General features: G+C 42.2%; 1 protein-coding gene across 4 annotated transcripts in view; it reads left to right on the forward strand.

The window, feature by feature from the left end:
• The window catches only part of gramd4a (GRAM domain containing 4a), a 41,901-nt gene that overhangs the window by 12,400 nt on the left and 16,719 nt on the right, over window positions 1–12,782 (forward strand). For all 4 annotated transcript variants that reach the window (XM_070991869.1, XM_070991871.1, XM_070991870.1 and 1 more), the window contains exon 3: window positions 1,057–1,177. In XM_070991869.1, coding sequence (XP_070847970.1) covers window positions 1,057–1,177 — 121 coding nt within the window. The remainder of the gene's footprint in view (window positions 1–1,056; window positions 1,178–12,782) is intronic.

Below are 12,782 nucleotides of genomic sequence, written 5' to 3' on the forward strand. Positions count from 1 at the left end.
CTCCTCGTCTTTCCTGTTCCGCTTTCTTTCGCTTTCGTCCCCCTGCCTCCGTTTAATTCTCATACTCTCCCTCTCGCGCTTGTTTTCTTTGAAGTGCTTCTTTATTCAGAGACACCCTCTTCATCCCTCTGTCTCCATGTCTCCCCACCTGCCTGTCTTGTTACGCTTCTCTCCCAAAGCACATCTTTTTTCAGGTCAATGTCAGTTTTGTGCTATCTTTCTCTCTCTCTCTCTCTCTCTCTCTCTCTCTCTCTCTCTCTCTCTCTCTCTCTCTCTCTCTCTCTCTCTCTCTCCTCCCTCTCTCTCTCTCTCTCCTCCCTCTCTCTCTCTCTCTCTGGCAGTCTCTCTTTTGCACACTAGCGAAAGACATTGCAGTGTGTTGACGCAGGCACACACAGACCATGCTGGTTGCTGTCGGGAAGAAGCTGCTGCAGCTTGTGTGTGTGCGCGCGTGTGTGGCAGGAGTCATTTAAAGGACCCTTGCTGTAGCCGTGCAGCAATGCTCAACCTGCAGCACTCACTCCACCAGCACCGCCATCTCTCCCCTCCTCTCGCTCATTCATCTCCTCTCCCCACACCACCCACTCACTCACTCCTTTCTTCCTCACACTTTGTCCCTCGTTCCTGACACAGCCGTCACCTCTCAGTCGTTGTCATTCACTCCGTCCACCTACACACATGTTGTGTTGCTAGTTGTGTGTGTCAGGGTTAAAGCCCTTAGTCAGAGGCGTGTGAGTCATCAGTGTTGCTGTAGTCGGAAGAGGGGGATTCTCCTCTTTTTCGCCTTCCTCCTCCCATCTCGCTCCAGCTGGACTTAAACCGGGAGAGGAAACATTAGCGTGAGTCATGGTGCTATGCTAATCTGTGCGTGTGCGTATGTTAGATCATATGGGATTTCCATGCTTGTATATATGTATTTTGTTGTTAAGTAATTGTAAAACTAAACCTGTCTTTGTTTTATTTTCTGTGTTTGTGAATGCAAACCTTTATGTGGGTGTGTGCATGGACCCTTGTATGTACGTCTGTGTGGATGAATGCATGTGTGTGCGTGCACAGGCAGGTTCAGGGTCTCCCACCATGGCTGCGGCCATCCAGGACTTCCAGAGGTCAGAGTCAGACCGACTCAATGAAGTCAAAGGTCACCTGGAAATTGCCTTACTGGAGAAACATTTCCTACGTGAGTATGCAGACATGCACACTCAAGCACATACGTACAACACCAGGCATGGACCAGATCATAGTGTCAGGCACTTTCTGGTCTTTCAGAGGTATACACTCTGCACATTGCACTCATTAAGATCTCAAAAAGGAGATCTCTGTTGTCTTTGTTTTTCAGCATTCAGTGGTTGTGTTTTACTGGTTTTTGTTTCCCACAAGCTGCCTTGTCTCCCTCTAATTTCAGTTAGAGATTTCCTATACCCAGAATCCCTCTTGTCAGTTCCCAGAGAAAAGCCCTGAACTTGTGGCATTCAGCTCATGGTTATACAGTATGTGTAGGTGGTGAGATTGTTTGCAGCACCAAGAGCAAGGAAGCAACAATGAGGAAAAAGTGTGGCTTCAGTGTTTTGCAGTGATGACTTTGTGTTGTGGAGATACTGCCTCTTTCTACATTCTCTTATCTACAGGAACTTCCTGATTGTCTACCAATTGGTGAATGTAGCAGGAAGCCTCCTCTATTTGATGAGGAGGACTGGTTAAACTCAGTCGTGGCAGAAATAAAAATCTCTCCTCAACATCCAACACTGGCACTCACTGCTGTCTCATTTCCCCAGAAAAAAATAAACAGTTATTGTAACAATGAACACACTCTTAGTTGTTTTTGGGAGGGGTGCACTTACAGCTTTTGCTGAAATCTAGCTCTTGTTACTACGAAGGCTGAATGGATTTACTGTAGGTTGCTTTAGAAAAAAAGTGTCTGATTATGATGTAATGTAATGTAGATCTTAATCTGTGTGTGTGTGTGTGTGTGTGTGTGTGTGTGTGTGTGTGTGTGTGTGTGTGTGTGTGTGTGTGTGTGTGTGTGTGTGTGTGTGTGTGTTCACTTTAAGCTGTAAGCATCCTGTGATATCAGTCTGTCTTGTGGTTTCACAGTCTTGCAGGAGGTTGGTTTTGTGCATTGCTCTTAGTTGGTGTTTGCAAATTCTAGCAGACTGGCACTCTTAAAGCTATACAAACTGTGCTCTATCTGTACGGTGTTTGGTTCCATTTTCTGCTGTAGTGTTTGCTATTATTAATTTCAATGACATTGCCAAATTTCAAGTTTTATGCTGTCTTACCGTTCAAATTTGGGATAGCTCAGCTACCTTGCCTCTGTAAAAGCAAAATTTTCTTCAGTTTCACAGACGTACATCAACTCAGAATAATAAGGGGGAACATTTTAGCATTCAAAGTTGAATGGACTTAACAAAACTATGTAATCTAAGTCGCATCTTATTTTGCTGTATGTTGGCAACCCTGAAATAATAGTGGAAGCATGATGGAAGCAAGCAGCTGCTGAGCTAATGTTCATCAATGTACCATAATACACTAGAGAGGCACACTGTGAGGTGAAGCATCCGTGAAGGAGCATTTACATTGTAGACCGTCCTACCTGGACCCCAAATGGAATACTAACAATGTGACCTTTAACAATACTCAAAGAGTCTGTTTCTTAAACCTGCACTCACCATTTAGGGCTTTTGCTTTTTCAAAACATCAGTTCAAACAAATTCAAACTAACATGTAATGTGTTCTAGTTCATTTGAATGCAGCTGATATAGTCTATCCTGCAATATGTTGTTGGTGTGGTTATAATGGATTTGCTCCCCTCTGAATCACAACTCCTTCTCAGAGTGCAGCATCCCCAATGACACTGATGGACCTAAAATGATCTGCTTCTGTTACTGTTCCAGTGTCATTATAGGGTGTGGTGAACATAATAATTCTTTGCACAATGTATTGCAGTTTTTAGTTATGGATTTACTCTGTTTATTGTATTCCCAAACAAAACCAAGGCTAGGGGAGGAGTGAATGGGTGATGCAGAGTCAAGGAGAAAGAGGGGAGGCAGCCTGATCCGCAGACACAAAACGTTAGACAAACTGTATGGTGCTTATCCTGAGTCCACCCACTCTGCTCACTCACATTTACAAGCTTGTCTAACCTGGTATCCAGTGAGGGGTACTGGTTGTCCTGTACGGTGCAGCACGTTGACAGTCCTGGTGTGTAATGGACTGTGAATCCCTCCCCTCCTTCCCTTTCCACTGTGTGTCTATTAGAGAGTGGGTGAGAGACAGGGAGAGAGCGTGTGAAAGAGAATACCTCAGGCTATGTCCTCTCTCACAATGCCTGTGCCTGAGCTAAAAGAGCCAGATTCATTGTCACACCGTCAGGATGCTAACCAGAAGAGCTCTCCCTTCATGGACCTTTCTTTCATCCCGTTTGCCCTTTCCTTACTTCCTCCTTTTTTTTCTTACCTCCTGGCTTTCTTTAAAAAAAAAAAAAAAAAATCCTTTACAGCCATCATTGCCTTTTTCTTGCCATCCTGCTGAGTTGGTCTTTCAGAGTCTGCCCGCCATTCCCTGCTCTTCTTTTCTGGATCAGTCTCGGCTTTCTCTTCGCTTCTCTTCTTTTATCGCGCTCTTGATTTCCCTTGCCTTTCATGCCTTCTCTCAGTCACACATCTATATGATGTTCTGAGATTCTGACACACACATGCTTGCACATAAACACTCAAGGGGTGAAGCAGCCATGACAGTTTCACGAGCACAAAGAGTTAAGAAAAAATGCAATCATGGCTCTACCTAAGATGGCAGCCACTTGGCATTTTATAAGGGGACTCTGAAGGGGAGGAACCCTCATACATGTTTTCTTCTGCTCTTGATTGGGAAAGGGTAGTCGTACCTCTGGGTAATGTTGTTTTTTCTTCTAACATTACCTCAAGGGTTTCTATTCCCTCTGCTTTCTTGTAGCTGCCTGCTGCTTCTCCCTTTCCCTCACACTCTTTGGTTATCCATTTCTCTCATGTCTGTCAGTCTCTCATCCTATCCCTGGCCGGTGTGGTCATACCTCGGAGAACGTTGAAGCATGACAATCCATTAGCACCTAATGGAGTCCTGAGCTCTCTGCCCTGCACTCTAGTTATTGTGTATTCTACTTCTATTTTCCTTTGCACTCCTCTCTGCTTTCTTGTGCGTTATTTCCTCACATAGTATAACCTGCTAAAGAAAGACCTACAGGAGTGTGCATTTATTGTATTCTCAGTTGTGCACTGAGAACAGATAACGCATGCGTATATATACAGTCATTCATTCGTCAAAGCTAAGGAGATTAGTAGGGTAAAACAAAAGGTACCTTGTAGCAAGACATTATGGGTTTATGTGTTGTATAATGGCTTTTCTGGAGCATAGGTAATATAGGAAAACAACGTAACATACTGTGAAAGGACTAGCCATACTTTGCGCATTGAAAGGATTTAGAATTTCACTTTTCCTTAAGATTTCAGAGTCTTGGTTGATTTGGCGACACCTGTGGTTAAATGTCGTAGTAGCAAGTGATACGACAGTTGTCAGATTCTTTGGATACCAAACAGTCCACATTTCTATTTTGTCAGAAATACAGCAAGAGCAGCTGGTTTATCTGTTTCCAACAGGGCCAAACAAGCATTGTTTTCATGAAGAAGTCAGTCAGCGATTGGCCTTTTCCCATCATGCCATGATGACCTACTGCAACCAGATTTCATGCTGCAAATGGTGCAAAAATTTCTCCACACAGCAGCAGGGCACATTCCAGTTTGTTATCCTGCTTAGAAAGTGGAGATGTGCCGCCTGTTGCATTCTGCTCTTCATCTGACTGCTCACTGTGGCTGCGTCCTCATGTTCCATTACTTTTACAATACAAAAGCTAATCAGCTAACAATCATGGTCACAGCTAACCTCTGTGACAAATACATTGGGTCTCCTTGTGACACCCTGTGTTTCACCAGTTGGAAGTATTTAATGTGAAGCAGCAGCAGTTGGAAATGTTGGGTTTGCGTTAACAGTAGCTTAACACAGCCTGACACAGCTGTATATTACAACTAGTCAACAGTGAACCAAATGTCCATGAGATTAGAAACCGTAACACTGGATGACCTGCATCCATCATTTCATGTGAATTCCTTCTGTGAAGGTAAAGCTGTTGCAGAAAAAATAGTGAAGAACAGGAAGTTGCTTTTCTATGTTTTGTAGCAGCGTTAGTCAGCCAGATGATACAGCATCTTTGGGATGTGGCAAATTGTGATGTGTGAATAATGCTAAACAATTAATAGAAAAACAGATGAATCAGTTATGAAAATAATGATTCACAGCCTTAAATCTCTCATGGTTTCATCATCGAAAGGTCACCATTTTCAACAGCCAGCACATCTCACTTGTTAATTTGAAGTTGAGAGGAAACCATCAACTCTACACCTAAAATATGAATGAGTTCCACTTTGGCTGCTCTGAGCTTTTTATCTCGTCTTATCTCCCCAGGGCTAATTTCAGTTTACAGTTCAGTTTTAGGTTCACGCTGTAGTTTTTTCCACTAAGACAATGAGATGGCCTCTTGCCTTTCCAGAGGAAAAGGACAAGAATGGCATGTTAGCAAATCAGAGCAGAAGTAACTCATTCCAAACCGAGAAGTGTGTGCTGGCTTATTCCTCTAATGGTGCGTCAAGAAATTATTTGGGCTTCTTGGATCTCTTTCGCGCTCAGAGTGAGCTGAGTGTGGGCGTATTCTCTCTCTCTTTCTCTCTCCCGCTGACGTCTTTCTCGCTGCTGCCTAAAATAAAGCCGAGGCCCACGCTGTATGCTAAAACAAACACACTGCTTAAGTATATTGTCTCCTGCCTTCATGGGAGGCATGAATTTCCATCCCAGACTGTGTGTGTGCATGTGCGTGTGTGTATACAATGACCCAATCCTTTTCCCTTGCCATTTGTCGTGATTGACCAGTGCTATTCTGAGAGTACTTAATTGGTTAATTTGTAACCATGTTCCGGACGTGAGATCACATAGAAGGAGGCTAACACTCAAACACAGAGTGTAGAGCAGTGGAGGTCTGATGGCCTTCTGCTGTATTGCACTTGTGTTTGCTTCAGTTGGTCTCTTCCTGTCTCTGTCTTCTCCAGACCTAGTGCTGTGCGATATGGACAAAAATTTATATCCCGATATAGGTAATTTTATATCCCCATAAATATATCCCCATATATATCCCAATATAGTATTTTTACTTAAAATTATACACATGAAAAGAATGCCAATTCCTCTGATATTTTCTCCTTTTATTTATAAAAGACATATTTTATATATAAAGGGAAAGACAATTCAAAAACAATAAAAAAATAAAAGAAATATTTTTAATGTCTTTGGACATTGACTCTTTCAGACTCGTTTGGTGTGTGTTTTTCTTTTCAGCACTTCATGGTTTAACTTTAGTAGTTTGTCGCATTTCAACGCTGTCTCTGTACTGTTCTTCATGTCGTGTCTTTAAGTGATAGAAAAGATTAGACGCGTTCGAGTCGCTAGTAACGACTTGTTGGCGGCATGTTTTGCAGATTACGTTTTTTGGTCGGTGTCTGCCTTTTTAAATCCAAACCAGTGCCAAACAATGGAGTTCCTGTTCCCTCTTTTCGGCACCAATTCCTCTTTGGGTTCTGTTGGTTCAGCGTCCACTGTGCTCTCCATCTCTGCTGCATTGTTTACGTCCATTTTCCCGCTGGCTCTCGCACGCATGGTTGAAAACGTTAGCAGCGCGGTAATGGAGTTCTTGCAGGTGACACTACCGCGAAGCAGGAGCGTTGCTGCAGTTACGTTAGCCGAGCTAACCACGGCCCACACTTTAAAATTACGATATAAACAATAGAGGATTATATCGTACGGTAGACATTTTTCTGTCGCACTACGACATGTATCGTAATATCGCACAGCACTATCCAGACCCTTATTTATTCCCTTCCTACCATCTATTCACTGCTGTCATGTCTTTCTTCTCACACAAACACACACACACACACACACACACACACACACACACACACACACACACACACACACACACACACCCCCACCCCACAGCCCACACCCCAAAACAGACTGATCAGATTAGTTCAAAGGGCAAACAGTGTCAGTTCACTCTGTCTTTTTTCTAAGTTTTCATCATTGAATATATGCATAAAAATGTATATTCACTAGGGCTGTAAGGCATGTCATTTTTTTTAGGGTATACATTTGTCTACTTAAATACATATAAGTACATGCTATAAATATACTTGTGTGTATGCAAAAACTCTGTGTTTAGAGATGATGTTGTGGACAGACGTGCAGGATAATCCACAGACCTAGAAAGAGCTGCAGCTCCGAATAAACTGTCGACAGTGAGGTCTGTGGATTATCCACAGGAGCAAGAATTATTCTGTGTTGGCCGGTTGTACTGTCGACGTTTTTTTCATCATTGCTTAGAATCATTTCAGTCCTTCACAAGCTGAGATACAGTATGTGCTAATATTACTAAGTCTTTACTTGAAATTCAAAGTGAGATTCACTTGAATTTCTTCAACTTTTCTTTTATTTTTTTTCTTTAAAAAAGGCAGGCCAACCTCGTGCTCGCGTTGTCAGGGCCAGTAACGGCTGCCATGTTTTGGTGACAGTTTCTTTTATATGGTAATTACATGCCAGTAATTACATGCCAGCTATACCGTATTCAATTTTTTACATCCACTGGATGAAGTATCTGTCAAGTATTTTAACATTTTAGAACAGAACAGTTCATCCACATCACCCACTCCCAAATGTCAGCATTAATATTTTATGTCTTATGGGCTAAAATGCTATACTGTATGTAGCACCATTAAGTCCAGAAAGCTAACACAGCCAGTCTCAGTCACTGACAAATTTCAAATTCCAGTCATGAAGTTCTCAGTAATCAGATCGTCACCTGGTCAACCAGTCATCTATTCTGCAGAGCTCTGTGGCAGCAACCACAGACGGCACTAACACAATGTTTTAGCCCTAAAACTGCCTTGTATATATGGATGTGTTTTTGAGTATATTTCTGTTTGAATTTGTGTTTCTCAGCCCTCACATACTGCACACATAGAATTATGATAAGTGCTCTGAGAATCTGGTTTCCTTGAGCGATAACCCTTTGATACTTCCATGATTATTATAGTAATAAATGTAAAAGCAGAGGGATATATCAACCAGAATATGTCCCATGGGTGACTGAGCTGAGCTGAACTAACCCTCCTTCTGGTGGTAAAATGGCAGAGGGTAGCGCCAGTGGAAATCACCTCATGTAATTATATGAGCAGGCCTAATGTGCTAAGCTTTTATTGCTTCCTTTCTCTGTCTCTCCCTTGCTTTCATTCCCTTTCCCTCCTGCCTCTAAACAGCTTGCTTTCTTGGCCATTGTGCACTCCTTTTCCTTTTCTCTACTTATTCTTGGCTTGTTGATATCTCGAGCTTTTTCCATCTTTGTTTTTCCATTACAAAACACCTAATTTGTACTCTGAGCTGATAGCATGGTTACAAGATTAAAAAAAAAATAAAAACCCCAGCACATGCAGCTGTGGAATATACAAGCGGATAGTCACAGAGAAGCACAGATGCACTGGACATTTTGCTGATGCACGTCCTGGGCCTGACATATTTAAGTGTGTAGATGTTTGTACTGCTTCTATATTCTCACATTGTGCTGCATATTAGGCATGTTCCGCTTTAATTGGGTTTATCAGTTTTACCACGACTGGTTCCATAACATTTGAGCGAATTAGATGTGTGTAAGAGTGAGATAGAGGCTATCCTGTTTTGAGGTCGCACAGTGAAGGTCACTGCGGGGGAGCAGGCCAGGCTTTGTGCACTACAGTGACTGGCTGATCAATAGTGTCCTAGCAGCTGTCCTACTTCACACTGGGCAGAGGAGCACACACATTAATGCCAAACACAAGCATGCACAATGCAGCAGCAGCAGCACCGCTGAAAGCTAGCAGAATCCGAGATGAGTTATCGGTCTGTAATGCAGTGCGTTCTTTACAGTACCATCTGGTGACGCCAGCGCTGGGAAACCACCGGGAATAACAACTACATCCCAGCTGAATATATCAAACAGACGTCAGGAAATGTGTTATCCCCAAGCAGCAGTCTCCACGGAGTTTGGCAGAATCAGGCACTGCCAACATGGCTATGTCCGGAGCCATTATCACTCACATTATCGCTTTGACTCTTCAGAAACCTGTGGGTAACGTCACAGAGACTGCATCCATGTTTACACAGTCTATGCTTATTTCCCACTGAGATGCATTAAAAAAATCATGGATATTCAGAAGAGACAAACATTTTCACTTGAGGTCTCTGATTAGACCTCTTCTCAAAGCCATGCGGGTGTGTAGAGACTGTCCTGATTGACAGCTCTGTCACAGTTTTGTTAGTTTGGTGGAAGCTGTTGGGGGGGACAGTGTACATGATCATCATTGTCATTAGTTATTTGAGTTTGGTAATGTCACATAATTCCCTGCATAGCTCATATCAAAAATTGGTCACGTTGTAGCGAGAAAGGCGAAGAAGCCCGAAAAGTCAAGGTATCTCCAATACAATTAACAAAGGCTCAGCTGCATTCAGGTGTCCCAGTAATCCAGTGTTTCTTAATTCTGGTCCTCGGGCCCCACTGCTATGCATGTTTTAGATGTTTCCTGCTCCAACACACCTGATTCAAATGAGTGGCTTGTTATCAGGCCACTGCAGAGCTTGATGACAAGCCGATCATTTGAATCAGGTGTGGTGGAGGAGGAAAACATCTAAAACATGCCGGGCAGTGGGGCCCGAGGACCGGAATTGAGAAACACTGCAGTAATCCAAGACAGTGAGCCAGCATGCACACGATAAGAACCCTGAATCCTGAACGGCTAAATGAAAATCAGCTGTCACTAATTTTAGTACTTACACATGTGCTCTTCCTACTGTCACATGTCACAACGTGTATTCAGTGAAAAAAGAACAATCAGCCAAATTAATTGAAAACACCTGTGTGAAGGCCGTTTAGCTACTGATGCTCTAGAAATGTTTTGAAGTGACTCATTGTTATCGCCCGAACTAGTGGCTGTAGGCTATGCAGCTTCCATCAGTCACATACATCAATGTTTATATTTAAATCAAAGTTAACGTTATACAACTGCTCTATTTGTATTCTTAGTGTTCACTTTAAACTTGGTCAACCACTTTTTTAAACTGGCAGAGTGCACTGGAAGTTCGGAATGGGATGGAATGAAACAGAGTGATTAATTAAACTATAAATAATTAATCGATTGGTTGTCAACTATTAGATTGATCGGCAACTATTTTGATAATCAATTAATCATTTTGAATCATTTAATAAGAAGAAAATTCTCCAATTCCAGCTTCTTAAAGGTCTGGTGTGTAGGATTTAGGAGCATCTAGCAGTGAGAACAGAATACCCCTCCCTTCACCCTCCCCTACAGTAGCCTCTAAAAACACAAAAGGCGCTCAGTGTTCGGTTTGTCTGTTCAGGGCTACTGTAGAAACATGGTGGTTCAACATGACGGACTCCGGGGAAGAGGACCTGCTCCCTCTGTAGATATAAAGAGCTCATTCGAAGCTAACTAAAATGAAACAGTACTCCTTTTTATGGGATTATACAGTAATGAAAACACTCCTATGAGTATTATATTCCATTTCTGCCATATTCTGCCAATGTATCTCCCTAAATCTTACATACCGGACCTTTAAGTGTGGATGTTTTCTTGTTTGTTTACTCCTCTGTGAAAGTAAACTGAATATCTTTGGGTTGTGGACAAGACATTTGAGGGTGTCATTTTGGGCTCTGGGAAACACTGATTGACATTTTTCACCATTTTCTGACATTTTAGAGACCAAGAAACCAACAAACAATTGAGAAAACAACTGACGGATTTATCAACAAAGAAAATAATTGTTAGTTACAGCCTTACCATATTGTGCTAGCAAGCATGGTCGTTAGAATTTGGCCTTCAGTACAAGCCCAGCAGTTATTACTTTACTGTAACTTCAGTTAAACAGATATCCAGTTTCTAATAAAGTCAAAGATTGTTCATTTCCGATGTTGATTTTTCTTGTACTAATCAGCTTTTACCTGCTCCAAACTATAATTACAGTACAAGAAACAGTACAAGAAAACTTATTATGTAATTCATTAAATATGAAAGAAATGGATTTCAGTAATTGGTGGGCCTTTTGTATCTGGAAAGATGCTGTACAGTAGAAGAAAAAGGAAGTAACTGAAAAGTCATGTAGTCTTGGAGATAATGATGCAAGTGATTGAGTTTTGTGCAGGACTTTGCCTCATTACTGATTACTTACACTGATGGTGATTCACTCTCCTTCGTAGACAGCTACAGGGCATGCTGCATGATAATGAATAAACCTTGCGCAGCGCCTGCCAAGGAGACAGCCTTTTCTGTCATAGGTGAGCTTTGTGCAGCAGGTAATTAAGTCGTTGAGGCAGACTGAGTCTCGACAGCTCAGAAGCAGAGGTTTCTATAAGTGAGATGTTTGAGTTTGTGAAGAGGAATGTCATGTTTAATGGACCTGTAATTTATGTAACCTTTGTCCCCACACAGTTGGTGCAGATGTCTTATTTTACATTACTTTCTCTCACTGTACGCATCTGTGTCCCAGTTCTTACATTTAATTTTGTTGTACCCTCATGAATGTAGATACAGTAATGTTTAGTCATCATTCAGTGGCTGTAGCTGAGCGCATGAGAATGCAACAGGTGGCCATGTGGGTAGAGAGACTAAGTTCACAGTCTCAGTCTTGATCAGGCAGCTTGTCCATGATGTACTGTAAGTGTTCCGTCTGACTACATTTGAGCAAGGCATTGAACCTGTGTGCGTGTGGCTGTGGCATAATGACTGACCTGACGCATAACATTTTCTTGCACATCTGTGTTGCGTTGAGTTGTGGAAATGCCATTTGTTTTCCATGCTGTTTCTGTGGAAGCACTTACCAGGTCTTAGGGGACGGCAGTCTTCATCAGATATCTATGATGTCATGAAATCTACAATGTGATTACTGCTCTTTAACCAAGCAGATGCTATCCTCCCTGTCGACACAACATTGGATTATGGAACATTGTTTATCTCGATGGTTTATTGCACATATTTCCTGACACACGCAGTAACGTAGACATCCACAGAGAAGACAGCGAAGCTACTCCCTACACATTCCTGTCAAGGAGTCTGGCTACATGCCATGTGATGAACAAGCTGTCAGCAAAGAAAGTATGGCATGAGCAAAGAAGGAGTGTTGTTGTTTTGATACTGCAGGGAGGACTGTGAAGTTTGAGATTTAGCCATGAAGTCAACTTAGTGTTGCAGGGGGAGAAAAAGTGAAACAAGTCAGTGAAATCTAGGTCGCCCAGAGATATCAGGCCAGAGTGGAAGGAGGCCACAGAGAGGAACGGGGATTTAAAAAGATAAATAAAGACAAAATTATGTCCAAAATGCAGTACTTTATTATTGTTCTCTCCAAGTACAACCTGAACTACACTATAATGATTGTAAATGCAACTTGAAAGAAAAAAAGAACTACTTTGAATCAATGACACTTGAGGAGTGAGGAGAGTGTGATCAGCTGTCTTTGGGAATATGCAAGTTCATATTGTTGTCTTTACCTTGTCTTCCCCCTCTCATTTTCCATGGCCAGTGTTTTGAATGGTGTATTAACACCTGTGGATCAGCTGGAGGCCACAAAGCTCAAGCTTCCTTTCTGCTAGAGTCAACCAGTGTTGG

Source organism: Chaetodon trifascialis, chromosome 22, assembly GCF_039877785.1.
Source record: "Chaetodon trifascialis isolate fChaTrf1 chromosome 22, fChaTrf1.hap1, whole genome shotgun sequence".
Lineage (NCBI taxonomy): Eukaryota > Metazoa > Chordata > Actinopteri > Chaetodontiformes > Chaetodontidae > Chaetodon > Chaetodon trifascialis.